At 35.7% G+C, this 24,718-nt stretch overlaps 4 protein-coding genes and 2 pseudogenes across 6 annotated transcripts; 2 read left to right on the forward strand and 4 right to left on the reverse strand.

Annotated features, from left to right (window-relative positions):
- Positions 1-224: 224 nt before the first annotated feature.
- Positions 225-1,204, reverse strand: LOC106309086 (zinc finger BED domain-containing protein RICESLEEPER 2-like). The gene is made up of 2 exons (XM_013746158.1): positions 1,019-1,204; positions 225-956 (listed from the first exon to the last, which is right to left on the reverse strand). The coding sequence occupies exons 1-2, from the start codon at positions 1,202-1,204 to the stop codon at positions 225-227; spliced, it is 918 nt and encodes a 305-aa protein (XP_013601612.1).
- A 3,617-nt stretch (positions 1,205-4,821) lies between these two features.
- On the forward strand, positions 4,822-9,131 carry LOC106307483 (sulfate transporter 3.1-like). Of its 2 annotated transcripts, XM_013744454.1 has the most exons (12): positions 4,822-5,259; positions 5,509-5,716; positions 6,244-6,415; positions 6,567-6,632; positions 6,823-6,936; positions 7,227-7,343; positions 7,549-7,675; positions 7,779-8,065; positions 8,163-8,353; positions 8,451-8,536; positions 8,612-8,688; positions 8,821-9,131. In XM_013744454.1, the coding sequence occupies exons 1-12, from the start codon at positions 4,914-4,916 to the stop codon at positions 9,004-9,006; spliced, it is 1,977 nt and encodes a 658-aa protein (XP_013599908.1). In that variant the 5' UTR covers positions 4,822-4,913; the 3' UTR covers positions 9,007-9,131. The 2 variants fall into 2 exon arrangements, with proteins under 2 accessions (XP_013599908.1, XP_013599909.1); XM_013744455.1 differs by lacking the exon at positions 7,227-7,343.
- A 303-nt stretch (positions 9,132-9,434) lies between these two features.
- On the forward strand, positions 9,435-11,134 carry LOC106309565 (high mobility group B protein 1-like). Of its 2 annotated transcripts, none has more exons than XM_013746615.1 (8): positions 9,435-9,557; positions 9,673-9,753; positions 9,982-10,092; positions 10,184-10,241; positions 10,310-10,354; positions 10,443-10,523; positions 10,602-10,670; positions 10,779-11,134. In XM_013746615.1, the coding sequence occupies exons 2-8, from the start codon at positions 9,686-9,688 to the stop codon at positions 10,878-10,880; spliced, it is 534 nt and encodes a 177-aa protein (XP_013602069.1). In that variant the 5' UTR covers positions 9,435-9,557; positions 9,673-9,685; the 3' UTR covers positions 10,881-11,134. The 2 variants fall into 2 exon arrangements, with proteins under 2 accessions (XP_013602069.1, XP_013602071.1); XM_013746617.1 differs by having other exon boundaries at positions 9,439-9,557; positions 9,670-9,753.
- An 847-nt stretch (positions 11,135-11,981) lies between these two features.
- Positions 11,982-15,509, reverse strand: LOC106312574 (calcium-dependent protein kinase 13-like). The gene is made up of 7 exons (XM_013750141.1): positions 14,682-15,509; positions 14,135-14,278; positions 13,812-13,964; positions 13,569-13,684; positions 13,312-13,479; positions 12,885-13,115; positions 11,982-12,441 (listed from the first exon to the last, which is right to left on the reverse strand). The coding sequence occupies exons 1-7, from the start codon at positions 15,304-15,306 to the stop codon at positions 12,292-12,294; spliced, it is 1,587 nt and encodes a 528-aa protein (XP_013605595.1). The 5' UTR covers positions 15,307-15,509; the 3' UTR covers positions 11,982-12,291.
- Positions 15,510-18,923: 3,414 nt separating this feature from the next.
- LOC106309088 lies at positions 18,924-20,454 on the reverse strand (annotated as a pseudogene).
- A 196-nt stretch (positions 20,455-20,650) lies between these two features.
- On the reverse strand, positions 20,651-21,988 carry LOC106309089 (annotated as a pseudogene).
- Positions 21,989-24,718: the final 2,730 nt, after the last annotated feature.

Below are 24,718 nucleotides of genomic sequence, written 5' to 3' on the forward strand. Positions count from 1 at the left end.
GTAGCCTCTACTTTCTCTCTCAAATACACTTCTAACTCATTACTAGAATCTTGTGTACATGTTTCTTGTACAAGCTCCTTGTAGAGATTATCCATTCTTTCATACCCGATACCATTGCCTATGACTTGACTCTGTAACACTGCACCACTTTCTTGTGACTATGATTGTGAAGATGATCCTCCTTGCGACTGTGAACCACCTGATCCTCCACCACTTGTGATGTATCAACTGTACTCATCATATAAGCGCTTCATGATATCCGTAATGGATTCAGAAAGCAGATTATAGTCGATGCTTTCTTTTCCATAGAGCTTCTCAAAGAAGAGGTTAGCAAAGTTCATCTTCTTTCTTGGGTCAAAAACAGTAACAACAATCAAAAGCTTATTCATCTTACAGCTCTTTGACTTAGTAGTCTCAAACTCAGATACTTCCGAAAATGGATTCCAGTACTTCCTTAGCTTCCCCATCATCGTCAAAGCTTTTAACCGTAGTGTTTCATCATCGCCTGGTGCAGAGCTTATCTTACTGACGTTCCTAGTGATGGTGACAATCTCATTGTAGATCTTGTGCGACGTAATGCCCTTTGTAGCTGAGAGCATCAAAGTTAAATTGTAAAATATGACAAGAAAGTGTACCAACCTCTCAGCTTCTTCCCAATCGGTTGTAGACGCCGGTTCAATCCTCTTTTTCCCACTTTCAAGCTCCATAAAGTAGTCAATGTATGGTTTGTCCTCAGCCTCCATCTTCTCGAATGCTGCCATGAATTTGATTGCTTGGTCTAGCATCAGATACGTCGAGTTCCATCTTGTCTTGACATCTAACGGAAGGCTTCCTCTAGTCATCTTACTTGTATCAACCTGAAACTCAAAAGACTTCAGTCTGTTGGTTGAAGACCTCACGTACTGAATACCATTCCGAATGGCAGTCACGCTATCATCAACCTCATTTAAACCTTCCTTGACAATCAGATTAAGAATATGTGTTGTACACCTAACGTGCAAGAATTCGCCATTCAAACCAATGCATCTTCTCCTTGGTTCATGAATTCTTCCTTGAACTTCTTCATAGCTGATGTGTTAGCCGTGGCATTATCAACTGTGATGCAGAAGACTCTTTTAATATCCCACTCTGCTAAACAATCCACAAGAACTCTCGCAGTTGTAGACCCTTTATGATCATCCACATTCTTGAATCCTATTATCATCTTTCTAAGCTTCCAGCTTGAATCAATAAAATGAGCAGTAATCACCATGTAACTAACCACAGTCTAGGGAGCAGTCCATATAATTGTTGTCAGAGAGAGTCTTTGCTTGTTCTGTCCAAGAACTTTCTTCATTTCTTCTTTCCTCGACGTATATATTGTTGCAATCTCCTTTGTGCATATTTTTCTACATACATGCGGATCTAACTGCACTTTGTTGCAGAAGTGTTTCCACGCCAAGCTTTCCACAAAGGCTAATGGCAACTCCGCTAAGACTATCATCTCATTGGTAGCATCTCAGAACACTTTCTCAGACACCTTGCTCAAACTCATGTTGCCTTCTTCATCTGTAGCTAACTGTGAATGGTCTTTGCACTTATTTGCAGCCTTCTATGCCATGAATGACCGACAGTTAGTGATATGCTTGTTGAGATTAGAGGTCCCAGACTTGGTTGGACAACTCATCTCTTTCTTGCATTAGCGGTATTTGCATTTGTTGTAGTTGGTTGGTAGCCTGTTGAAATGGTTCCAGACTAAAGACCTTGTCTTTTTTCTTGACCCTTCTGCAGAACCACCAGCTTTATCTCTCGTGGTCCTTTTTCGCGAACCCGTTGTTTGTACATCTTCTGAAGAAAAGTCTTCATCTATTGATGCATGATTCATTTCATCTTGTTGATGAGTTGGAGAATAATCCATCTACATACACAAGTTAACAACTATTAGAATAAGTAAATCGTGCTCAACATCAACTCATCAAGACATCAACAATATCAAAAATTCAAAATCATCAACGGTATAAAAAGACAAAAGTTATCTACGAATGACGAATCCATAATTAGTTTATCACAAATAAAGAATCAAAGATATCAAACATTCCTAATCGATATAACACAAAAAAAAAGAATCAAACAATCGAAAAGGAATCGTTGCTCACCTCCGAATGAATTCTCGGAGATGCAAACGGTGGAGAGAAAAGACGATCGAGATCGACTAATGGTTCCAGCTTTAAGGTTTATGATAACACCGGTTGCTATATTTGTATAGAGACCTTCATAATTCTCAATCGCTATAATGTAGAAGACGAATCAAAAAGCTAGGGTTCGTATTTTGGGAATTGGGGTTTTGTATCGAGTCGAGAAGCACGCGTAACAGATATGTTGTGAAACATTACTTCGGGTTATAGCGGGTATCCGATTAGGCTCGGGTAAAATCCGGATCTCACCCGTTACCCGTGAATTTTTATATTATTATTCATAGGTTAAATTTGCATGTACCGAAACCCAACCGAACCGGTCAAAATCGGATCAGATCCGGTTCGGGTAATCGGATGGGTCAAAGTCGCAGGCCTAGTACGCCAGATGTCAAGATCTGTGTGGTGAGAATAACTTCCATTGCAGGCAGATGCACCTGTGGCTGCGATTCGAGCCGCGTCAAATATCGCATGTTTATGTTCCGGGTCAATAACCGTTACTCCTTAATTTGACCAGAGTCTTTTTGGCTGGTTATTATAAGAACTAAATCTATGGTCTTTATCTAGGCGGTAACTAGTTTAATCATGTTTAGTCATACGATTAAGTCATCTCAACTTATTTGTAATAGTTAAAATTACTTTGATGTTTTGTATTTTATAATGACAGATTTAGTTATTTCACGTGTTTAATCTTCAAGCATACGTACATATTAAATTAAATTTCCCAATATACAAATAAAATTTGGTACAGACAAGTCAGATACAAATATGGAGCTAGGGATATTCGGTAGGTACAAGTTATACAAAACTTATTCAATAAATAAACAACTAAGATAAATTATCGTTTACCACGTGTCCATCCAGCTGTGATATTGCATAATTCATCTTCTGACTAAGAAACGTAAACGCATTACCACTTTCGGTCAATTAGGCAAAGCTTTTTGATCAAGGGTAAATCTAGTATATGTGTTAATTACTATGTTATGACACACATTGGGTGTAGATTAGTATTAGGGGTAGTATCTCCAAATCAAAGTATGACGCAGAAGCTTTTGTTCTGGTCAACTTTTGATTAATTTATATTTGGAACGGTTATTCCAAAGAGATTGCTGAAGCAACTTGGAGTTTCATGTGTTTATAACCGTTACTAAAACTTACCAGTTAGTTAGAAACTATCGTTAATATATATAACTAAAGTACGACCAAACAATAAAATTAATGACAGTGTAAAACGATAAATAAGTATAATATGTAACACCGGCTAAAGTATTGTGACCATTTGTTGTTGATAAACCGTCATCTTCAACTCCTAACGTTAGGCACGTTTACGATAGCTTTATGAAAAATATCCCACAACGCAACACCTTAGGAGAAAGCATCTTAAATAATGTTGGGATTTTAAAATTTTAATTAATTTATAGAGATATTAATTTACAAAAAGTTTTTTTTTAGATTTTTTTCTATTTTTGAATATTTTTTATTGATAAAATACGAAAATATTTGATTTTACCGTGTATAAATTATTTAAATTTTATAAATTTGACTTTTATATTATTTTATTATCTTATTTGGTGTATATTTTTTATGTTTCATAGAATTGTTACGTGGCTTTCGATATAATTTTACTAAATATTATCAAAATATTTTAAAATATTAAGAAAAATAGAATTATTTTCATTGTGAATATAAAACCAACAATATAATGTTTAGTTTGTACTTATTTAAAATATATATAAAAATAGATTATTAATTTATAATTTTAATGGGACTATATATTTACATGGAAATTTTAAAAATATTATTATTTTATTATTTTATCGATTTGTATCATATTTTACACCGGTCCGAACTGAAACCGACGAAATTTATTAATTTATAGAAATTATTAATTTATCGATTATTAATTTATAGAGGTTCTACTATATATATATATATATATATGAACATTTAGAAATACATAACTATCAAACATAATATAATATATAGTTTTCAAATTAGGAAAAAGGTAACATTGGCTATGTGAAGAAACTAACTAATGGCCATGTGTCGGGAGAGCCATAGATTGTAAAGTAGTTATAAATGATGAGAGAACGATGATGATCTCATCAATAGTCGTTGAGTTGGGGGTAGAATGGGGATTCAAGAAAAAAATGATTGAAAGTGGATTGGAAACGTAAGCATTCTGGCTTTTGCATCTTCTCTGTGTCGGGACAAGGCATGCATCAGAGTCATGCATCTTCTCTGTGATTTATCCATCTTCCAACTCTCTCTCTTTTTTTGTAACACATCCATCTTCCAACTCATATTTTTGTTTTCACGACTTTTACAGTTTTACTCGGTTGATGTTTAACGTCAAATATTTATATCATGAATGATATATTTGTAGTAGATCCTACACATTCTCTAGATTAGTTATTATAAGCTAGATGTAGCATAACATGTTACATGTGGCCTCATTAATTAAGAAAAATCATAAGTTAGTAACCTAGTTTCACCCCCCCCCCCCCCCCCAACCTAGTTTCACTGAATGATCTATTCCGATATATAGTAAATTCAATGCTTTTTGTATTATTTTTGTAAATTAATTTATTCCTATTTACTAATGCCCACTATGCTCAAACTCCTATAAAAAGGAGAAACCACCTTGGCCATTATCTTCATTCCTCACTTTCAGCGCCAAACAGTCAATCAAAAACTTCTACAAAAAACTTACTAAACCAAACCAACCTGAGAGGTCTTCAAATGGGAACGGAGGACAACACATTCCCTCAAGGAGCGGAGGAGCCACACCGCCGCCACCATGCGGTGGAGGCTCCGGAACCTCAGCCGTTCTTGAAGTCACTTCAGTATTCAGTGAAGGAAACTCTGTTTCCAGACGATCCTTTCAGACAGTTCAAGAACCAGACGACATCAAGACAAGTTGTACTAGGCCTCAAATACTTCTTGCCAATATTGGAATGGGCTCCACTCTACAATTTCAAGCTCTTTAAATCAGATCTCATCGCTGGAATCACCATCGCTAGCCTCGCCATCCCTCAGGGCATCAGTTACGCTAAACTCGCTAACTTGCCTCCCATTCTTGGCCTTTGTAAGCGTTACATCCTTTATGTAGAGAACAATACGGTAGTAACAATATAACCTCACTTCCAGATATTTTTAAATTTGTCGCCAACTCAAATATATTAATCAAGAGAGAAAATGTTCCAACATCTAAACATATCAAACTGTTGTCTAGAGAACGAAATAATTATACAATGAAACTCTTTATTTTATTTTTTTGATTAAAATCAAAGGTCTAATTATTATTGTTGTTGTTGTCTGTTTTTGTTGCGGTTAGACTCGAGTTTTGTTCCACCATTGGTGTACGCTGTACTGGGGAGTTCAAAGGATTTGGCGGTGGGAACGGTGGCGGTTGGATCTTTGTTGACAGGTGCCATGCTGAGCAAAGAAGTTGACGCTGAGAAAGATCCTAAGCTCTACCTTCATCTTGCTTTCACTGCCACGTTTTTCGCAGGCGTTCTCGAAGCCTCCCTCGGCATTTTCAGGTTCATTTTAATGTATTTATATATGGTTTTACAGGAAACAAGCCTACCTGAATTTAGATTTGTGAGTTATACTTTGGATCCAAGCATGTGGACCAAAGATTCAGGCATTAAAAAATATCATACCAGATAGTTAACTTTTTTTTTGATCAACCAGATAGTAAATTTTTTTTTACCAATTAGCTTATACTCTTCTTTTATTTACCTTTTTGAAAGTAAACAATAGAATATAATAAATAATATAGAAAGCACTAAGCTACGAGTGAAATTTTTTCACTGCGAGTTACGTCACGTGAACTTGACATACTCCACAGGCAGTGGAATGATCGGTTTGATATATTATATATGTATATTGGTAGGTAGAATCTGTTGTTGATTCTCGACAAAAAAATATCTTAAAGCTGGGTAGAAAAGATTTAGAGGGCACTAAATGAAGCTGGCGAATTTGGTGATAATGATTTAAGCATGTTAAAAGTATATATATTAATGATACACATTTAAGGAAAAATAAACTTAAATGAATTTTGCAGGTTAGGGTTCATAGTGGATTTTCTATCGCATGCAACGATAGTGGGATTCATGGGAGGAGCAGCGACGGTGGTGAGTCTGCAACAGCTTAAGGGTATTTTTGGACTTAAACATTTCACAGAAGCCACTGACGTTATTTCTGTCATGCGTTCAGTCTTCTCTCAAACTCACCAGGTGTGTCTCTTTTCCGTTATTCCTTAAATTAAATTATTCACTAATACATCCAAAATATCATTCCCAATGACGATGATTATTCTCCTAGTTAAATTAATAAATGTATTTAGACAATAAACATGTGTGTTCTGTTTGTTTATTTGGTGTGTAGTGGAGATGGGAGAGTGGCGTTCTCGGCTGTTGTTTCCTTTTCTTCCTTCTTTCCACCAGATATTTCGTAAGAATATTTACTTTCGCATAATCTTTTTCTTTCACAGAATATAGTATTAAGACAAATTAAAATGATAAAGTGTAATTAATTACACAATAGAAACGTAATTAGTTAATGAGTTTTCTAATTTCCCTTTTCTTTCTGACACCACTCAATTAGCTAGCTAATGTGTTTAAATGACGTATTGATGATACAGAGCACGAAAAAACCAAAATTCTTTTGGGTAGCTGCGATGGCTCCTTTGACCTCAGTGATTCTTGGAAGCCTCTTGGTTTACTTCACTCACGCGGAGAGACATGGTGTTCAAGTGGTATTTTTTCAATCTCTCTATCTCACAATAAAAAAAATTAAATTCAACGAAAATCAAGTGTGTATATATTTCACTGAAAATCTACAAAGTTAGTATACATGCATTTCACCAAATCTAAAAAGGGAAATGTTAGGTAGAATATTGTGGTTAGAAAAGATACAACAAGCAAGAAGTTACAAGTTTTATAAATGATTGTGGGGAAAGAAGTGGGCTCAAGGGCATTTTTAATATCTTTATTTTGTCCTAAATGGAGAGAATGATAGAGTAAAATAAGGTGTATGATTGTGCAGATAGGGGACCTGAAGAAAGGGTTGAACCCACTCTCTGTGTCTGATCTTGTCTTCACTTCGCCTTACATGTCAACAGCTCTCAAAACTGGCCTCATCACTGGGATCATTGCTCTTGCAGTAAGTCACACTCCCAGTTACACCCTTTTATTCTCATTTTTCCAAACTGGGAAATACCGAATATACAGATTATTTATGGAACTAGAGACTAACGTTACAACAAATCCGAGAAACCTATATACAACTCATAGTGAGCAATTTTGAGACTGAATAATGAAAAATAAATATCAAAAAAGTATTAAGTAAAATTCATGTCTAAATGTAGGAAGGGATAGCTGTGGGAAGGAGCTTTGCCATGTTCAAGAACTACAACATAGACGGTAACAAAGAAATGATAGCGTTTGGAATGATGAACATCGTTGGTTCCTTCACATCTTGTTACCTCACAACTGGTACGTACACACACTCACATATATATGGCTTCTATATTGTCTCATTAACTTTTGTCTAATATGAAAACTAATTTTCTTTATTATCTATGACGTACCACACTAGGACCGTTTTCAAGATCGGCCGTGAACTTCAATGCGGGTTGCAAGACTGCCGTGTCCAACATAGTAATGGCCATTGCGGTTATGTTCACATTGCTCTTCCTCACGCCTTTTTTCTACTACACGCCCCTCGTCGTCCTCTCCTCCATCATCATGGTCGCAATGCTCGGACTCATCGACTATCAAGCTGCCATCCATCTTTGGAAGGTTGACAAATTCGATTTCCTCGTCTGCATGAGCGCCTACTTTGGGGTCGTGTTTGGTAGTGTCGAGATCGGACTTGTTGTCGCAGTAAGTGCCTACACTTCAGATTTTTTTTTGTTGTATATTTTTATAAGAAAATGTTTTTTGTATGCATTTTAAAATGTGATTTTTTTTTGTGACGAAGGTGGTAATATCGATAGCAAGGTTGTTGCTGTTCGTGTCGAGGCCGAGGACTGCGGTGAAAGGAAACATACCAAACACCATGATCTATAGGAACACTGACCAGTATCCTTACTCAAGAATTGTTCCTGGTCTTCTCATCCTGGAGATTGATGCTCCCATCTACTTTGCCAACGCTGGTTACTTGCGCGAGAGGTAACTTAAACCCTAATTCACATCACATGTATATATGTCAAAGATGGAGGATTGGTTATAAATTATGTCTTACTATTTATATATTTAACGGTAACAGAATCACAAGGTGGGTCGATGAAGAGGAAGATAGGATCAAAGCATCAGGAGGAAATAGTTTACAATATGTTATACTCGATATGTCTGGTAATTATTTTTCTTGACATTATATTGTGATGTCTTCCATGAAAGCTTACTTTCTGTGTTGGTTGAATAAAACAGCTGTTGGTAATATCGACACGAGTGGTATAAGCATGATGGAGGAAATTAAGAAAATCATGGACAGAAGAGAGTTAAAGGTAACGTAGTACGTCGTCCTATGTATAATAATAGTTCTTTAGAACATGTTACCAGTTGATTTCTTTTTTTCTTTTTTTTGAAAATTAGTTACCAGTTGATTTCTTCACGTTATTATTCTTTCTTATTCTCAGTTAGTATTGGCAAATCCAAAAGGAGAGGTCGTGAAGAAACTAACAAGATCCAAATTCATCGGTGAAAATTTGGGCAAAGAGTGGATGTTCTTAACAGTTGGAGAAGCCGTGGAAGCTTGTAGTTTCATGCTTCACACGTCAAAGACCGAACCGGCCTCCAAAGAAGAGCCTTGGAACAACGTTTAGCCGCTTATGTTTTTCATTCGTTTGAGACTGCTCGTGATCAAATAATAGTATAGTGTAACCGCATATAAAAGAAAAACGCATTATGTATAACATTGTTGTTGATAGTATGATTTCGATTTGTATTAGCTTGTTGAATTGGCCCATCTTAGATTTTAACTTTTGTCAACAACTGGCCCATCTTAATTAGCTTCCAAAAATATGTCCAAAACCAGCTCTTGAATAAAGTCTAGGCCCATATTAGAGCCGCACGTGACCTCTGTCGCATCCTTATCGTACCAAATTGATCCCATCATCCTTTTGGCGGCAACCGTTTCATCGCAACCGTTCAAATCAACAGCTTTCCTTCACTACTCTCATCTTACCGGCTATAGCAGGTAAACGCACCTGGGATTTACTTGGACTCTTCCTTTTTATTAACCGGGGGAAAGCCAATCCTAGGTGGAACAGGTAACCGGTAATAAACATCTCTCTGCTCTCTCCGATCGTCTTTACCTCTTTGATTCTTCCTCCAGCTTTCTCTCAGACAAACAGATCTTACATTCGTCTCAAAGGTACTGGCTTTTCTCTATAGTTAGATTGATTCTTCTGACAAAGTTGATTCTTTTCTCAGTTCCATGTTGAGTTTTTTGCGAAGAAATTGATTTGAGTTCATCATTGGTTCAGCAGTTTCCTTTCCGAGATGAAGACAGCAAAGGGGAAAGGTAAAGCTAAGACCACTAAGGAAGCCTTGAAGCCAGTTGATGACAGGTCAATCCATTACCTCTCTTCGAAACATGTTCTGTAATAATGGGTGTTGATAAAAGGGTTTGTCTTTCTTGCTGAATCGTACTGTAAAGTATCCTTCCGAACCTGTGTTTAGCTTTAGCTGTGTTTAAAGAGTGAAAAAATACATCATGATCGATGATGTTGTTGACTTTAGCATTGATCTCAAGTATAAAACTGAAAAAGCTTTGGATTTTGTTTTTGATATTTCAGAAGGGTGGGAAAGAGGAAGGCACCGGCTGAGAAGCCTAGCAAGCGGGAGAAGAAGGCCAAGAAGGACCCTAACAAACCCAAAAGAGCTCCTAGTGCCTTCTTTGTCTTCCTGTTAAGTACCGTTGGATGTTAAACTTCCTTCCTACTGGTTTTTGTTGTTGTTTCTGTTCTTAAGTTAACTGGGTTGTTTTCTTTGTTTCAGGGAAGATTTTAGGCAAACGTTTAAGAAAGAGAATCCAGATGTGAAGGCTGTCTCTGCTGTAAGTACATCATTATTTGGATGAAGACGTACGTCATAGTCTTATTACCTTGACTTTTCATTGTGAAGGTTGGGAAAGCTGGAGGGCAGAAATGGAAGTCAATGTCTCAGGCCGTAAGTGTTCTTCTTCAACTTTGAATTGCTTCTTGAACCAAAAAAGGGTCATTGACCATTAGTTTCACTTCTTCTTTGCTTTTTGAAGGAAAAAGCTCCATATGAAGAGCAAGCTGCAAAGAGGAAAGCTGAATACGAAAAGCAAATGGATGCATACAACAAAAGCCTGGTAAGCCCTATCTCATATATAAAAACTTTTACTTATGTGAATTCACTCTGATTTCCTCTTGCAAATTGGGGGGTGTAGGAGGAAGGGAGTGATGAATCTGAAAATTCTCTATCCGAAGTGAATGATGAAGATGAAGCTAGTGAGGAGGTAACAATTCCTCTAAAAAAAAATGCAGTTTGTTCATGATCTTCTGTTGTTTGGTTGTGAGGTTTGTAGGTGTCTGAAGAATATGTTTTGGTTTATGTTTCTCTGCAGGAAGAGAAGGTGGAGAAGGGAAAGGCAGGTGAGGACGATGACGATGATGATGATGATGATGATGATGATGATGATGAAGAAGACGAGGAGGAAGAAGACTAAACTGGAGATAGAGATCAGAGTTTGGATCTTGAGCGTAACTGCAGGTCCAAAAGCAGATGTAAGTATTTTGTAATTTGTGTGGGTTGACGACAACTATAGATCGAAATGGTGTGTTGTGCTTCTTCTTTTTTTTCTTTTCCTAAGAAAGCCAAACAGTTCTTAGCGGTTCATGTAAGTTTATTTCAGCTTTCTATCCACGACGTACAGTGTACCAATATCTGCATTAGTGATCACCCCAAACCAAGACATGACTACAATGCATCTTTTGCTGAAGTCCGAATAATTTTGTCAAAACTTTGCTGAATATACAAATCGTTTCCCGAACATGAACTAGTAAAGTGAATAAAAATGAGATCAAATATGAAAATAGAACCATGATTAATCAACTAACAAAAACTGAATTCCTTAACTTTATGAGAGAACCAGCTTCTCTTTTATAGCTTTTATCAGAAACATGAAATGCAAACAAGAAAGCAAGAGAAACTAGACTTCTTTAAGAGATCAAAGAAACCAGTCTTCATCAAGCTACCTCCCTCATTCACTCGAGCTTATGGGTTCTCTCTGACAGTCTCTCTGGCTGACCAATCAATCAAATCACACTTTCTTTTTTCATGGGAATAGTTACAGTTACTACTTACTCTGAGGAATCTGGTCAACGAAGAGACATGCAGCGATGATGACATAGCACAACAATAGAATAATGAGAAGTTCCATCCTAATAACCAAGCCCAATAAAAAACAAAACGATGATATTACTACAGTTTTGTGGTTTCTTTGTTTTCTATAAGATGAGTGTCAGTAAAGGTTTTGTGATACGATGATTGAACTTTTTGACTGCCTTGCAGGTCAATAACGTAGGGGGTTGCTGGTGATGTTTATGCCCTAACAAACGGGACCAAGGAAAGTAGGTACTAGGCAGCTTTCGTGTTGAATTTGAAAACAGCCTCATGATTGATTCATCGATGATCTCTTTCATTTTTTTTTAACGTTGACACTTACTTTTAGGTTATGAAACAAGTTTAAACTCATAATCCAAAACACTAATTATGGGTTTTAAGCAACTTATGTATCGAAATTATGTCAGCAAAACATACTTAGGAGTGATTCATATTAAAACATCATTTACCAGAAAGGTCGTTTTTCTTCTTCTACACATCAAACATTGATTCTCATGTCTTTAACCTTTCTACCACAACTCAGCCCACAAACCAATAAAGGACACAGATAGCATGAATCACCACAAATAAAGAAACGGATTAAAAAAACGAAAGATTTACAAACAAAAAAAAAAGATTGAATTCTGAGTCCCAAGATGTTTGACTTATCTTGGCTTAATGCTTGACGTGGATGACGTAACGTGAGAGATGAACTCTAAAATAATCTAATGCAGCTGGCTTACTCACTTTGTTCACTATTCGTTGCCTAGGTTCAAAGATCCGTCCTTCATTAGCTTGATGCTTAGGCTATTGAATCTCCCTCTCGAGTAATGACGAGACGCCTTTCTCCAATCCGTTCCTGTTTTCATCATTGCCGCAAACTCTTCGTAGCTTATTCTCCCATCCTAATGTCAGTAATCCATGTATCAGGCATAATCAGAAGAAACATCATCTTTTAGCACTTACTATAGCTATAAAGGTGTTCTATTTAACGACATGATAAGTGAAACTCTCTACACAAAAGCATTTCCACCACATTCAACATATCATTCATTTTTGCTTTAGCTTATGGCCTGGGGACCGCTTACACAACAGACAAAAGGCCAGGAAAAAAAAGTGACTAAAGCTAAAACATGTTTTGTCCTCGCAGGCTTTAAGAACCTTTTGTAAAGCAAGTTCCCATTACCTATTTGCAAGTCTGTAAATTCAAATTTGTTTGATATCAAACAAATAGCGCAAAACTAGATTTAAAAAGTCAAAGTTTCCATCAAAACTTTGACTTCCTGATAGGCTTGCAAAGATCTTTTGAAAATGAGATGATGGCATGCATAGAAGATTCGAGACTTACCTTGTCCGTGTCAACTTCTTGGAATATATCATTGGCGACATCCACACAGTCATCCCCTCCATCTTCCTTTAAGGCCTCACAAAGCTCCTCGGGTAAAATGTACCCATTTCCATCCTTGTCAAAGTACGAGAATGCTTTGCGGAGATGCTCATCGTTTGCTACCTTTTGCAGGTGGAGAGAGACTGCAACAAACTCTCCATAGTCTAGTGTTCCTTTCCCTTTAGTATCCACCTATTTCATACAAATTTGAATAGCATATTTTAGTTAACTTGGATACTGTGTTAGGTGTCACAGCAAAAAATCAAAGAAACAATAAGCTTAATATAAATGCAGAATCATGCCAAAAAAGTTTGACTCTACTTGCGGTCAAGCAATCAATACTAAAAATAAATGCATGTGGAGATGTAGAAGGGAAAAGTATGTGCACCGCTTCAATAAGCATCTGCACTTCTGATTCAGCTAGCTGTGTACCAAAATCTCGAAGTCCAGCTTTCAACTCCTCGATGGTAACAATACCATCTTTATCAGTATCCATCTTGTTGAACATCTCTTTGATGTCTTCTACTTCTTGGGAAGATAAGAATTCGGCAATAACCTAGTTTGAATAAGGTAAGTAAGATAATTTTGTTCTAAGAAGCGACTCATGCAAATAACTAAAAGTGAGAGTTTTTCTGATTAACAAACCCTCAGGGCTTTTCTCTTGAATCTGTTCATCACTGAAAATTGCTTTAATCTGGACTTGACAACATCTCCAAGAGGGACATTTGGAGCTTTCTTGGCGTTTTGAATCCACGGGTGCTCTAAAAATGAGAAATGATATCAGAATTAGGAACAAGCATCAACAATCTTTTGGACAATCTCCAGGTCACTGAAGCTAGTAACAGGATGCAGAGAGTAACAGCATAGGCAAAGGTTGATTCTGTGTACCAAGCACTTGCTTTGCAGTCAGGCGGCGCTTTGGATCAGGCTCTAACATTTGTCTGACAAGACTCTTAGCAGTCTCCGAAATGTTTGGCCACGGTTCTCTCTTAAAATCAATTATCCCACGTAAAATAGCCTGAGCAACTCCCTGTTCCGACTCTGTAGTTGAAATAAACAAACATTAGCTGAAAGTAGGAATAAACTAGCTTGCTAGTACTATAAGAATCAATTAAGTAGTAGTTACTTTCTCATAGATGTGTACTATAAGAATAAAATAAAGCAAATGATCAGGAAGTGGAATAAAAAAAGAGAGGAAGATGTGAACAGACCTGCCCAGAATGGAGGAACTCCACAGAGCAGGATATAAAGAATGACTCCAGCACTCCAAATATCTATTTCTGGACCATAGCTCCGCTTTAGCACCTCAGGTGCCATGTAATATGGACTCCCAACTATCTCCGAGAACTTCTCACCTGAAAATATGTAAGCATTACAAAACTAAGAATCTGTTATAACAAATACGAGAAAGACACTGCAGAAAACAAATAAATAAACATAAGAAAATTAAACCAAATTGACCAGGTCCACGAGCAAAGAAAGGCGATTCAGATTAGAGTGTACTCGCATGCGCTGATGAACTCGCAAGCAACTCATATAGGAGTGATTCTAATGCTAGTGCTACCGAGTCATTCAAAGGCATATCAACAGCACTATTACACTAGACAAGTTGCATCTAAGGTAACTAACATTCAAGAACCACTAAAAAAAGAAGAAGCTCCCTCTATAACTCCGTATACAACTGTACTACCACTGATAATCAGTTCAAGCTTGTAGCTTGAAACTTTCAAAAGCTAGAGGACTGAAGAAACTCCACACCTGGCTTGAAGAAAATCGACAATCCAAAGTCAATAGCCTTAAGCGGCGAGTTCTCCTTCTTATTAGCAAACAAAAAGTTCTCCGGCTTCAAATCTCTATGAATCACCCCATGCTTGTGACACAACTGCACAACCTCAACGATCGTCTTCGTAACCCCCGCGGCAGCGCGCTCCGTGTAATGCCCCCTCGCCACAATCCGATCGAAAAGCTCGCCACCTTCACAAAGCTCCATCACCAAATGCACAGCGGCATCGTCCTCACAAGCCTCCTTGAGAGTAACGATACTCGAGCTCTTGGGCAGATGCTTCATAATCGCCACTTCCCTCTTCACGTCCTCGATATCCACGGCGGTCCTGAGCTTCCTCTTCGAGATCGACTTACACGCGAGGAGGTCCCGCGTGGTTCTCTCGATGCAGAGGTAGGTGACACCGAACTCGCCGCGTCCGAGCTCTCTGTCGAGCAAGTACCGGTCCTCGATGTTCTCCTTGGGGACGTCCGTGAGGACTCGAATCGGAGCTGATTTTTTGCCGTTGGTGGAGTCTTTACGAGGGTGATCGTGGCCGGAGTAGTTGGATTTTACGTCTTCTCTAGCTACAGCTGCGGGAGATCTGCAACAGTTCCCCATGAGTTTCCAAAATCTCTGGGAAGGTTTTAACTAGATTTGGGGTAATCTAGGGTTCCCACATTCTAGCATTTGGAGAGGAGGATCGTAACAATGGAGCTGTAGCTAGCTGGAGAGAAAGCGATAGAGGGAGCCATAGATCAAAGTGAGAGAGAGAGAGAGGTTTCTCTCCTTTTGATATTTTTTCTAATTTTTTCAAGTCATATTTTTCAAGTCATATTTTTCCTCTGTTTGTAAAACTCTCTCGGGACCCTCTTACCAAACTCCGATTCGAGATGTTTTATTGTTTTTTTGTTGTTTATAAAACTTTCGATCAATAGATCGAACTTTTGCTTCTGCTAGTCGGATATCTATCTTCGCTTTGGCGATTTCCATATTTCGCACGGCGAATCTTTTGTGGTGTTTTTCATTCTCAAATCGGATTTGATCTTCAAGGTTCTATATTGTTTTCCGATCTGGATTGATAGCAATAAAAATTTCGATCTCATCCTTTTGCTTGTTCTTAATGTTTCTTCTTGTTTGAAGAAAAGTTCGGAATCCTTGAGATCTTGGTTTTTGTTGGTTATGCTTAATCTTTGAATTAAGAGAGTCAATCTTCACTTAGCCGTTTAATTCTCGGGTTAGATGAGTGCAAGTTTCTCTGAAGATCAAAGATTAAGAAGAGTGGATTGTTCGATGGGTTTTGTAGAACGGGAAAAGTAGAGTTGAGGTCTGTTCAAGGCGTCTCAACAAATTCCTTGCTCTCTGGATCCAACGGAAAATCTTGGATTGAAAGACTGGTGATTATTCAGGATCTCACTGTCGATTCCGGCAACAAACCGCAAAAGGAACAAAGGAGTACAAGATTTAAGAGTCGTCGATCTCGCGGTGGTTGGATGGACGAAGCTTTACCGGCGGTAACAGTTTCCCTGGCGGTGGAGTGGAGACAACACAATTCATAAATGAAGGCCACGTAGCAGAGACTTCTCCTAGGGCTTACACGTATAACTCTTGTGTTGTATCATCCTTATCTTAGTGGGTTATGTGTGTGAGCTTTATCTTAATTTGTATTCTTTTTAAGCCCATGAAACCTAATGAAAAATAGTTGACAAAAAAAAAAAGATGTGGTCTGCTTGCTTTCTTTTGCTTTTTTAAAAAACTGTCTTTGCTTGTTTGGTAAATCAACACTTTTATATGGATTTAAATTTTTACAATAAAAGGAAATTAGGAATTATTTAACATCTAAATTCCCATTATTATTCGATATTAATTTATTGAGATATGTTAAACATAATTTTATTCTTATTGAACATAAAATTTTCATTGTTACAATCCTTTCTTTGATCGATAGATCGTTTGTACCTAATAATTAAATATGAGAGACTTTGAGAATTTATTAACTTTACAAAATGATCATATTCTTCAAATTTAGAAGTCTTGTAAGGCTTTATGTTCTGCACACAGATGACATATATACGGATGGTTTTACAGAAAATATTAGTATAACGCATGCATGTTATGTTTTAATTAGACCACATATACCCGGCCTAGCTAAGTGGGACGAGATACTCTACTCTACACTAGACAGGCCCGGCTCAAAACCTTAATGGACCTTGTGCCATTAAAAAACAAAAAAAATCTCCTCGGTTAATGGTTGATTTTAAAAATTGGGCCTTGATTTTAGAAAACTTCGCAATTTAGGATCCTAAAGCAATAAATAAATTTTGGTGAAAAGGTGGGACCCTGTGCTTTTGCACTTTGGGCACTACCCCAAAGCAAACACTAGCACTAGACCAATAAAATCTCAATATAGGGGTGGGCATTTTATCCGATATCTGATTCCATGCGAACCGATCCAAAAAATTCAAATCAAAATTCGAACCAAAGTAGTAAAATACCTGAACGAATATAGAATTATGAGAGATTGGATATCCGAAGCCGAAAAGATAATATCAAACCCGAATGGATATCCGAAGATAATCGAACATATGAATATTTGATTCTATATTTTTAATTTACTTCTCTAATTTTAAAAATATGTGCACATAGTTCAAAATCAGATAATATTCATATAATTATGGACAAAATCATTTGTTACTCATTTAAAATACACATCAAGCTCTTGTTTCTTACGTTAACAAAAGTTGCATCCAAAATTTTAAAATAACAACTAAATTAGTGTATTTTTATTCTTACAGTTTTATCTTCAAGCCTATTAATAGTTTAATCTATTAAAAACTAGAAAACTAGTTAAGTTAAAAACATATATTTTAAATACAAAAAAATAAACAATGAAAAATTTAATTTTTTTCCTTCGGAATCAAAATATCCGAGCCCGGTCCGAAATAACTGAACCCAAACTTAAAATACCTCAACTCGACCCGAAAAGTGGAATTATCCGAACGAGCCCTATACCTCTATACCGAAATATCCGAAATATCCAAAAATCTGAAATACCTAATCTGAACTCGAACGGATATCCAAACGCCCACCCATGCCCAATACACAATTCAAGTCCTTAGGTTAGCATGAATTAAATCAGTACCAAAGACACACACACACCTTTTCATCTCCAACGACCCTAGCTAAACCATAGTCCATAGACCCTTAAAGTTTCACGTGGAAATCGAAATGGTTGCTTTCGAGAGCTAACCAATGTCTATGTATCATATTTGGAAACCCACCAAGATGCATAGAGCTTTTTGCAACGACAACACATCTTATTATTTGGATGGATCACAAAAACATTGTGAAAACGTGACAAACGTGTATTTACTACATCTGAAGCGCCGATGATGCCGTTCGCGTTTGACCCAATGCTAACAAACTAAATCTCGAGATGTAGAGGTGCTGCATTCACGCCTAACTACCACAGCATACCTACTTAGCTTTGGCTAAACTGAAATGCGCTCACACATAGCACCAGGTACCTACAACATGATTAAAGAGAAGATCTACGAGATCAATTTCAAATGGCCATCTTTTTTTTTCTTTATGTCCAAAAAAGATCACATTCAACAAACTATCCGTTCATTGATTTGTTTATAAGAATTTATCTAAGAGTTCTATTCGTTTCAATTTTTGCAAAGAACCAATTCTATTACTAAATTAAATTTGATAATCTTGATACGATGAAATAAGGAATGTTTTCAACTTGTTATCGAGTGTGTTGACGAATCTCTTGACCAACGTGCAACTTTTGAGATTATCAGCTCATCACTTTTGTGGGTAGTGTCACTGTCACACTAGCGAGTCCTCATAAATCCACTGATATTCATTGCTTCACCACGTCCGCAAGCTATTAGCTATCTACCCCAACTCTTTACATCATATTGTCTTTTGTTAATTTAAGAAGATACGTACACAACTGGTCAATGATAATTATCACAATTCTAAAAGAGTTTGGTAGTCAAACAACTAAAAAGGCAAGCAGATCATGCAGATCAAGCGGAACAAGTGCAGATCAAGCAGATCATGCAGAAGAGATGCAGATCAAGCAGAACAAGTTACTTTTGAAGTTATGAATGACAAAAGCAGTTCAAAGATGCAGATCATATATTTAAACAATAAAAATTACACCAAAATATCAAAACACATAATGAAAAATACATAAACAAAGTTAAAATAATTTAATGATTTTTTCATAACATATCTGCAATATTGTCTCTAACGTTTGTCATACGATCTCCATTAGCCATATTTGTTGTCTCCATGTCACTTATATCACTTTCAGAATCTTCGTTGCTAGTATTTGTATGTCTCATTTCTTCAACGAAATCTTCATCAAAGTAATTTGAAATTCTGATAAAATTATGCAATCCCATTGTAGCAGTTACCACTCTTTTCTGGACTGCAATATCATATCTCGAAAAATCACTCAAAAACCTCAATTTCTTCTTTCAAACTCCAAATGTCCTTTCAATAACGGAACGTAGAGATGCATGACATCGATTAAACAGTTCTTGTTTATTCTTAGGAGGAGGACCATTTTTGAAATGAGACATGTGATACCTAATAACCCCATTCCGAGAAGATCTATAGGGAGCCAAAAAACCTTGCTTATTTGGATACTCAGAATCAACTACATAATACTTGTCTCCTGGAGGCAAAGGAAAGTCAGAATCACCGTCTTGTGCCATCGTGAGAAATGTTGTATCGTGACATGATCTGGGTCCTCCATTCCAAACATATGTAAACAACATACTGAGATCACATATCGCCATGATGTTAAATGATGTCCTATCATGTCGATTCCAATACATTCCTTGTAGTTCAGGCTTCACTTTAACACATACATGAACTCCATCCATAGCTCCTACAAATCCACTAAAATATGGCCAATATCTTCTGTCCATTTGCAGCTTTTCAGGAATTCGAAGTAGTTTTCGTCTTGTTGGAGTCTTAACATAATCACAAGCAAGTAACTCTGTCGCCCTAAGAACTTCAAAAAAATTTCTATTCACTGTCTCTTGTGTCCGTCCAAATCGTAATCCAACATCTCTTTGAACTTCATTGTGCCCACAAATTCGCAAAACATTGCCACACTCTCTTCAATGCTAACATTGAGAGTGGGATGTAAACCATATTTTGATTCCAATATGTCACATAAAGACCTGAAAACACCAAGAGACATTCGTAGTAACTGAAGACACGCAGCAGCATCTTCTTGTAGTCGACGCCAAATATTTCTCCATCCTAAACCACCATCGGTTTGAACTGGTCCTCTTTCAAAATAACGATTGTAATAACTCAATGATGGTTGAATTATTAACTCTTCAAATTGCTCATTTTCTAAATTACATAACTCAATTCTTTCATCGTGACTTAGACTGTGCGGATTTTGTGATCGCAACTGACATATACGAAAAACCTGAAAATTTTAACCACAAAATAAAAACTAAATCAATAAAAAATATCATTAATCAAAAATACAATACATAACAGACATCACAAAAGAAATTGTGAAACAAAACATAACGACTACAAACAAAGCATGAATCTTATTAAGCTAGTTATCCGATGTGGAATCACTTTCTTGTGTTTCATTTAGATTTAGTCCTCGTTCAGTTCCCCATATATTGAATAATCCTCCTCGTCTTCGTGGACGCGATGCTTTACTTGTAGAAGCATAGTTCGTGAAACCAAATTCTGGTGATACTCCTCTGATAACATTCTCAGAAACAGGAACTTCCTTTTCATGTGTTGTAGTTTGTACTTCTGTTTCTAGGGAAAATCCATGTTGAACATTTCTCGGAGGAATATATTGTGGAGCATCTTGTGATGATCCCCATTGATGAGTGGTCGGTGATGAGCCCCATTGTGGAACAGCAGATGTTGGACCCCATTGTTGAGTACTTGGTGATGAACCTCATTGTTGAGTATTTTGAGGCGCACCCCATTGTGGAACATGTTGTGTACCCCACTGTAGAACATTTGGAGATGAACTCCATTGCGGAGCTCTTGGTGGTGTACTCCATTGTGGGGCATTTGGCGGTGTACCCCACTGCAGAGGATTTGAAGGTGAACTCCATTGTGGCGCATTTGGCGGTGTTCCCCATTGTTGAAAACCAGAATTCCATTGCCCACAAGTTGAACTACCAAACTTTTGCCCAGATTCTAACCGCTTTCCCACGAATTCGCTGTCCTGTATATATCCAGTAAGAGCTTGTAAGAACTTCAACTTATCTTCTATGGTTCTTTCAGCTCTATCAATGAAGTACTTGCGCCAAAATCGTTCTTCCTTTAATGCATGAATGCACGCCCAATAAAAATTGGTGTCATTTGGAAGCTCCATTGATTCGAATATCTTCACGGCAGTATCGAATTCATTGTATTCATCTTCGTCAAAAGAATTTGGACGTAGTTGGTGCAAACTTTGGCGCTGAAATTCTCTAAAGCCATTCATTGTATCTGTCAGGGTTGTCTCGAATGATTGTTTCCTACGACTTCCTTGGGATCCACTTCTAGCAGAGCCCCGAGAGTTTCCTACACCTCTTTGTGAACTACTTCCCCGCCTTAGTCCACCTCGTTGTTGAACTCTGGACGTAGGAATTCGAAAAGGATCAACGGCAGGTGAAGAATTCTGGTGCAAATTCTCATGGGTGAACTGATTTCAAGGATGCATTTCATCATCAATATTTACGCGATAGACTTCTTCATTTTCTTGTGTCTCGGGAACCTCAGTGTGTTGCATATCACCACCATATGTTTCAGAGTACAAATGGTCTTCATCGTGATTTTGGCCATCATTCATCAACTCTTCTTTGGTGCAAAGAGTATTGAGACTGTGATTGGACGTCATATAATATGAAACATCGTTGCATCACATCCCAAAGCTCCGGCGGCTTTCGTTTAAATGATTTTACGATCCTATCTACCTGTTAATAAGATTATGTAATTTTTATCCTACAAATATTATAGCTATGTTATTTATTAATATATTTTGGGTGTAAGAAATATTGTATGTACTTACTTCACGATCTTTCCACCATGAATCAGACGCGGATATCACAGATGTAATGGGATCAACCGAAATGCCCGTAGAATTTTTCATAAGATGCTTGTACTTCTTGTATTTTCTTTTTAGTTGATCAAGTTTTTCTTTGAAGAACCGGTAGTTTACGTTACAATTAAACGTTTGGTTGAACTTATCAACGAGAAACTCTCTACCAGCGGGTGTAGAATCTTTGAAACGGTAATCACCCATGGCAATTGCTCGATCGTACAACTCAATAAATACACTTTCTCGGTTAGGATTCCATCTAAAAATTTCTTCCCTCTAAATTTTTTTAAAAAAAATTTAATCATTTTACTTTGCTATTAACTATTCTACGACATTTAAAAATTTATTAACTACTACCCGTGCCGACGTTTCTGTAGGTAAATTTACATCATCTTCATCGAAAAATATTGTATTTTGTCGGCGATTTGACGTAATATCTACGGTTTAAAAATGACTAATATTATTTTCGTTGATTAAAAGTAATGAAATCTTTATTATTTGGTTGATTAAAAAAAATATAAATAGATAATGACGAGGAATGGATCTTTTTATCATTCCATTGACACATTAATTTAAATTAAAGTTTTGTCCTCATTCGATTGTTAGTTTATCTCGTGCATGTATTTTCTCTTTTAAGGTATTTAAGTTTTTTTTCTTGTCAACAAGCTTAATATTATTAAGTTCATAAGGCCATATCAACACGTTTATTGTTTTCAAACTAATACTTGAATAAATATATAAATTCAGTTGAATTATAAAAACTATTAATAATATGTGTCTATATATCATCATAGATGATTAATACTTTAACGTTTGATTCTATTATTTTTAGTATTCTTCAGTGTTTTGAAAAGAAAGATACAACACTGTTCAATAAAATATACTAGCCCTTTAGAAAAAACAACAAATATACATACATAATAACTAAACCATAACTATTTCCATTTCTAGCATTTATATTAAAGAGTATACTAAGTTGCTATTAGAAGTTCAAAAAGCAAAAAAATTGAAAATATTTCAAGAATACCATAATACTTGGTTAAGATCTTTTGCATCATTTTTCCTTAAGCCATTAGAAAGGTAGAGTTTGTGAATGTTCAAAAAAAAAAAGGTAAAGCTTGTGATGTTAATTGTTTTGGATTCAACTAAGATTTAAAATAAAATAATATTTGTGAATCATATAAAATTCGAATTTAAATTATGTTTATGAAGGTTTTTGAATTTCAAAAATATTTTGTATCTTTTATAAAACAAAAAACGTTTCAAGATATTTTTATTATTAAATATTATATATTATTGTATAGTTTGTCACAACAGTTTTATTTTCATTTTAATGGGTTTTGTTTCATCTAATATCTCAAAGTTTAGTATTACGTATACTACATACTAAATTATTGGCACAATAATCCTGAACAAAATAGACAAAGTAGACAATACCATTTTAACTACTAATTGATGTTTAATAATAATGTATAAACTAAAAGAGATTGTTACCTTTTTTGACAGAAGTGTTCTTGATGTAGAGGAACAGTGGGGAAAAATATGGATCACTTTAATGACAACATAAAAAAAAAAGAGATGTTATTTACAGATGAAAATAAAGTATTTTAGTTAATTTAATAAATTACAAAACATGCTAACTGAAAAATTTGAAGTACAACTATAAAAATATTTATACAATATCTACCTCTTACTATTTTAATTATTATCTGATGTTCTACCAAGTCTAAAAATAATTTATAGTGGACACATTAATTTAAATATAAACTAAAGAAGAGTGTTAGCCCTAATGTAAACAAAAAAAAAAATATTAGAGGAGAGTTTTACCTATTTGATAATGGTGTCGTGATTGTACTGAGAATAATGAAAACATATGTTGTTATTTATAGATGTAAAATAAAAGTTTTCAGTTAATTTAATAAATCGGAAAAGAAAGTATTGGGTTAGAAAAAGAAGCAATCGTTGATCAGCTCCAAAAAAAGAGTGAACTGCAGGACATGCAGGAGACCTGCATTTAAGCAGAAAAAGACAAAAAAAGCTGTATCCATGCACTTGTCCTGATTTTTAAGTTTGGAGTATAAAAAATCGTGATTAACAATTAAATATCTTAAAAAAAGCAGTTGCAGATGGTCTGCATCTCTCCTGCTTCTCCATTCACACTCTTATAGCGGCACACATGGTAGATATGGATGTATGAATCAATGATTTTTTAGAAAAAGTATACAGACCTTTTTCTGTTTTATCAATATAAAAAGGTAGAGTTTGATGAGTTTTGTTAAAGTAAATTGTATTGGGCTCATCGTTTCCTTGTCAGTGAAGTCTATGGTATAAGGGAAAGAGAAAGCGTAGCGTGATGGGCCATTTGTATATATAAACTCACGTATGCTACAAAAACAAGGTTTCAACTAGATCCTGCATATGAATTTTCAATTTTCAATTATTTATTTTATTAAATCATGTATTTGTAAAATTCATTCATATTATATTCATTAAGAAAATATTTTTTTTTTGCATTTTAAACTATCTATTTTTTTACGAATGTGTGATATCATATAAAAAAATATTAAAAAATGAGTATACATAGTTAATTAGATAATTGTAAAAACATCAATTTTTCTTTCGTTTGCGATATCATATAAATAATGATCCGCCCAGTTAACAAAAATCATGATTTTTTTTATATGTAATTTTTTTTTATTTTTACCATTTCCTTAAAACTATATTAAATTTTACATATTTTAATTAGAATATTTTTAATATCTTTACCTTTTTATTTGAAATGCAACTCAATGTTTTTTAAAAAATTATAACAAAATATTTAAAAAAATTTTAGAATTTGTTTGAAAAATATGAAAATTAAATTTTAAATTAAAATTATCCTAAAATATGATAAGTTTTGATGTAAACGAAAACTCAAATTATGTCAAAAATAAT

This window comes from Brassica oleracea, chromosome C8 (assembly GCF_000695525.1).
Source record: "Brassica oleracea var. oleracea cultivar TO1000 chromosome C8, BOL, whole genome shotgun sequence".
Taxonomy (NCBI): Eukaryota; Viridiplantae; Streptophyta; class Magnoliopsida; order Brassicales; family Brassicaceae; genus Brassica; species Brassica oleracea.

Bases quoted from the DNA above. Each gene is read 5' to 3' on its own strand.
- LOC106309086 (XM_013746158.1), bottom strand. From the start codon at position 1,204: ATGATAATAGGATTCAAGAATGTGGATGATCATAAAGGGTCTACAACT. The intron at 957-1,018 runs GTTTGAATGGCG...CTGATTGTCAAG, and splicing joins ACCAAGGAGAAGATGCATTG to GAAGGTTTAAATGAGGTTGA.
- LOC106307483 (XM_013744454.1), top strand. From the start codon at position 4,914: ATGGGAACGGAGGACAACACATTCCCTCAAGGAGCGGAGGAGCCACAC. The intron at 5,260-5,508 runs GTAAGCGTTACA...TGTTGCGGTTAG, and splicing joins GCCTCCCATTCTTGGCCTTT to ACTCGAGTTTTGTTCCACCA. The intron at 6,633-6,822 runs GTAAGAATATTT...TTGATGATACAG, and splicing joins TTCTTTCCACCAGATATTTC to AGCACGAAAAAACCAAAATT.
- LOC106309565 (XM_013746615.1), top strand. From the start codon at position 9,686: ATGAAGACAGCAAAGGGGAAAGGTAAAGCTAAGACCACTAAGGAAGCC. The intron at 9,754-9,981 runs GTCAATCCATTA...TTGATATTTCAG, and splicing joins TTGAAGCCAGTTGATGACAG to AAGGGTGGGAAAGAGGAAGG. The intron at 10,242-10,309 runs GTAAGTACATCA...TTCATTGTGAAG, and splicing joins ATGTGAAGGCTGTCTCTGCT to GTTGGGAAAGCTGGAGGGCA.
- LOC106312574 (XM_013750141.1), bottom strand. From the start codon at position 15,306: ATGGGGAACTGTTGCAGATCTCCCGCAGCTGTAGCTAGAGAAGACGTA. The intron at 14,279-14,681 runs GTGTGGAGTTTC...ACATATTTTCAG, and splicing joins GTCGATTTTCTTCAAGCCAG to GTGAGAAGTTCTCGGAGATA. The intron at 13,480-13,568 runs GTTTGTTAATCA...TATTCAAACTAG, and splicing joins TCAAGAGAAAAGCCCTGAGG to GTTATTGCCGAATTCTTATC.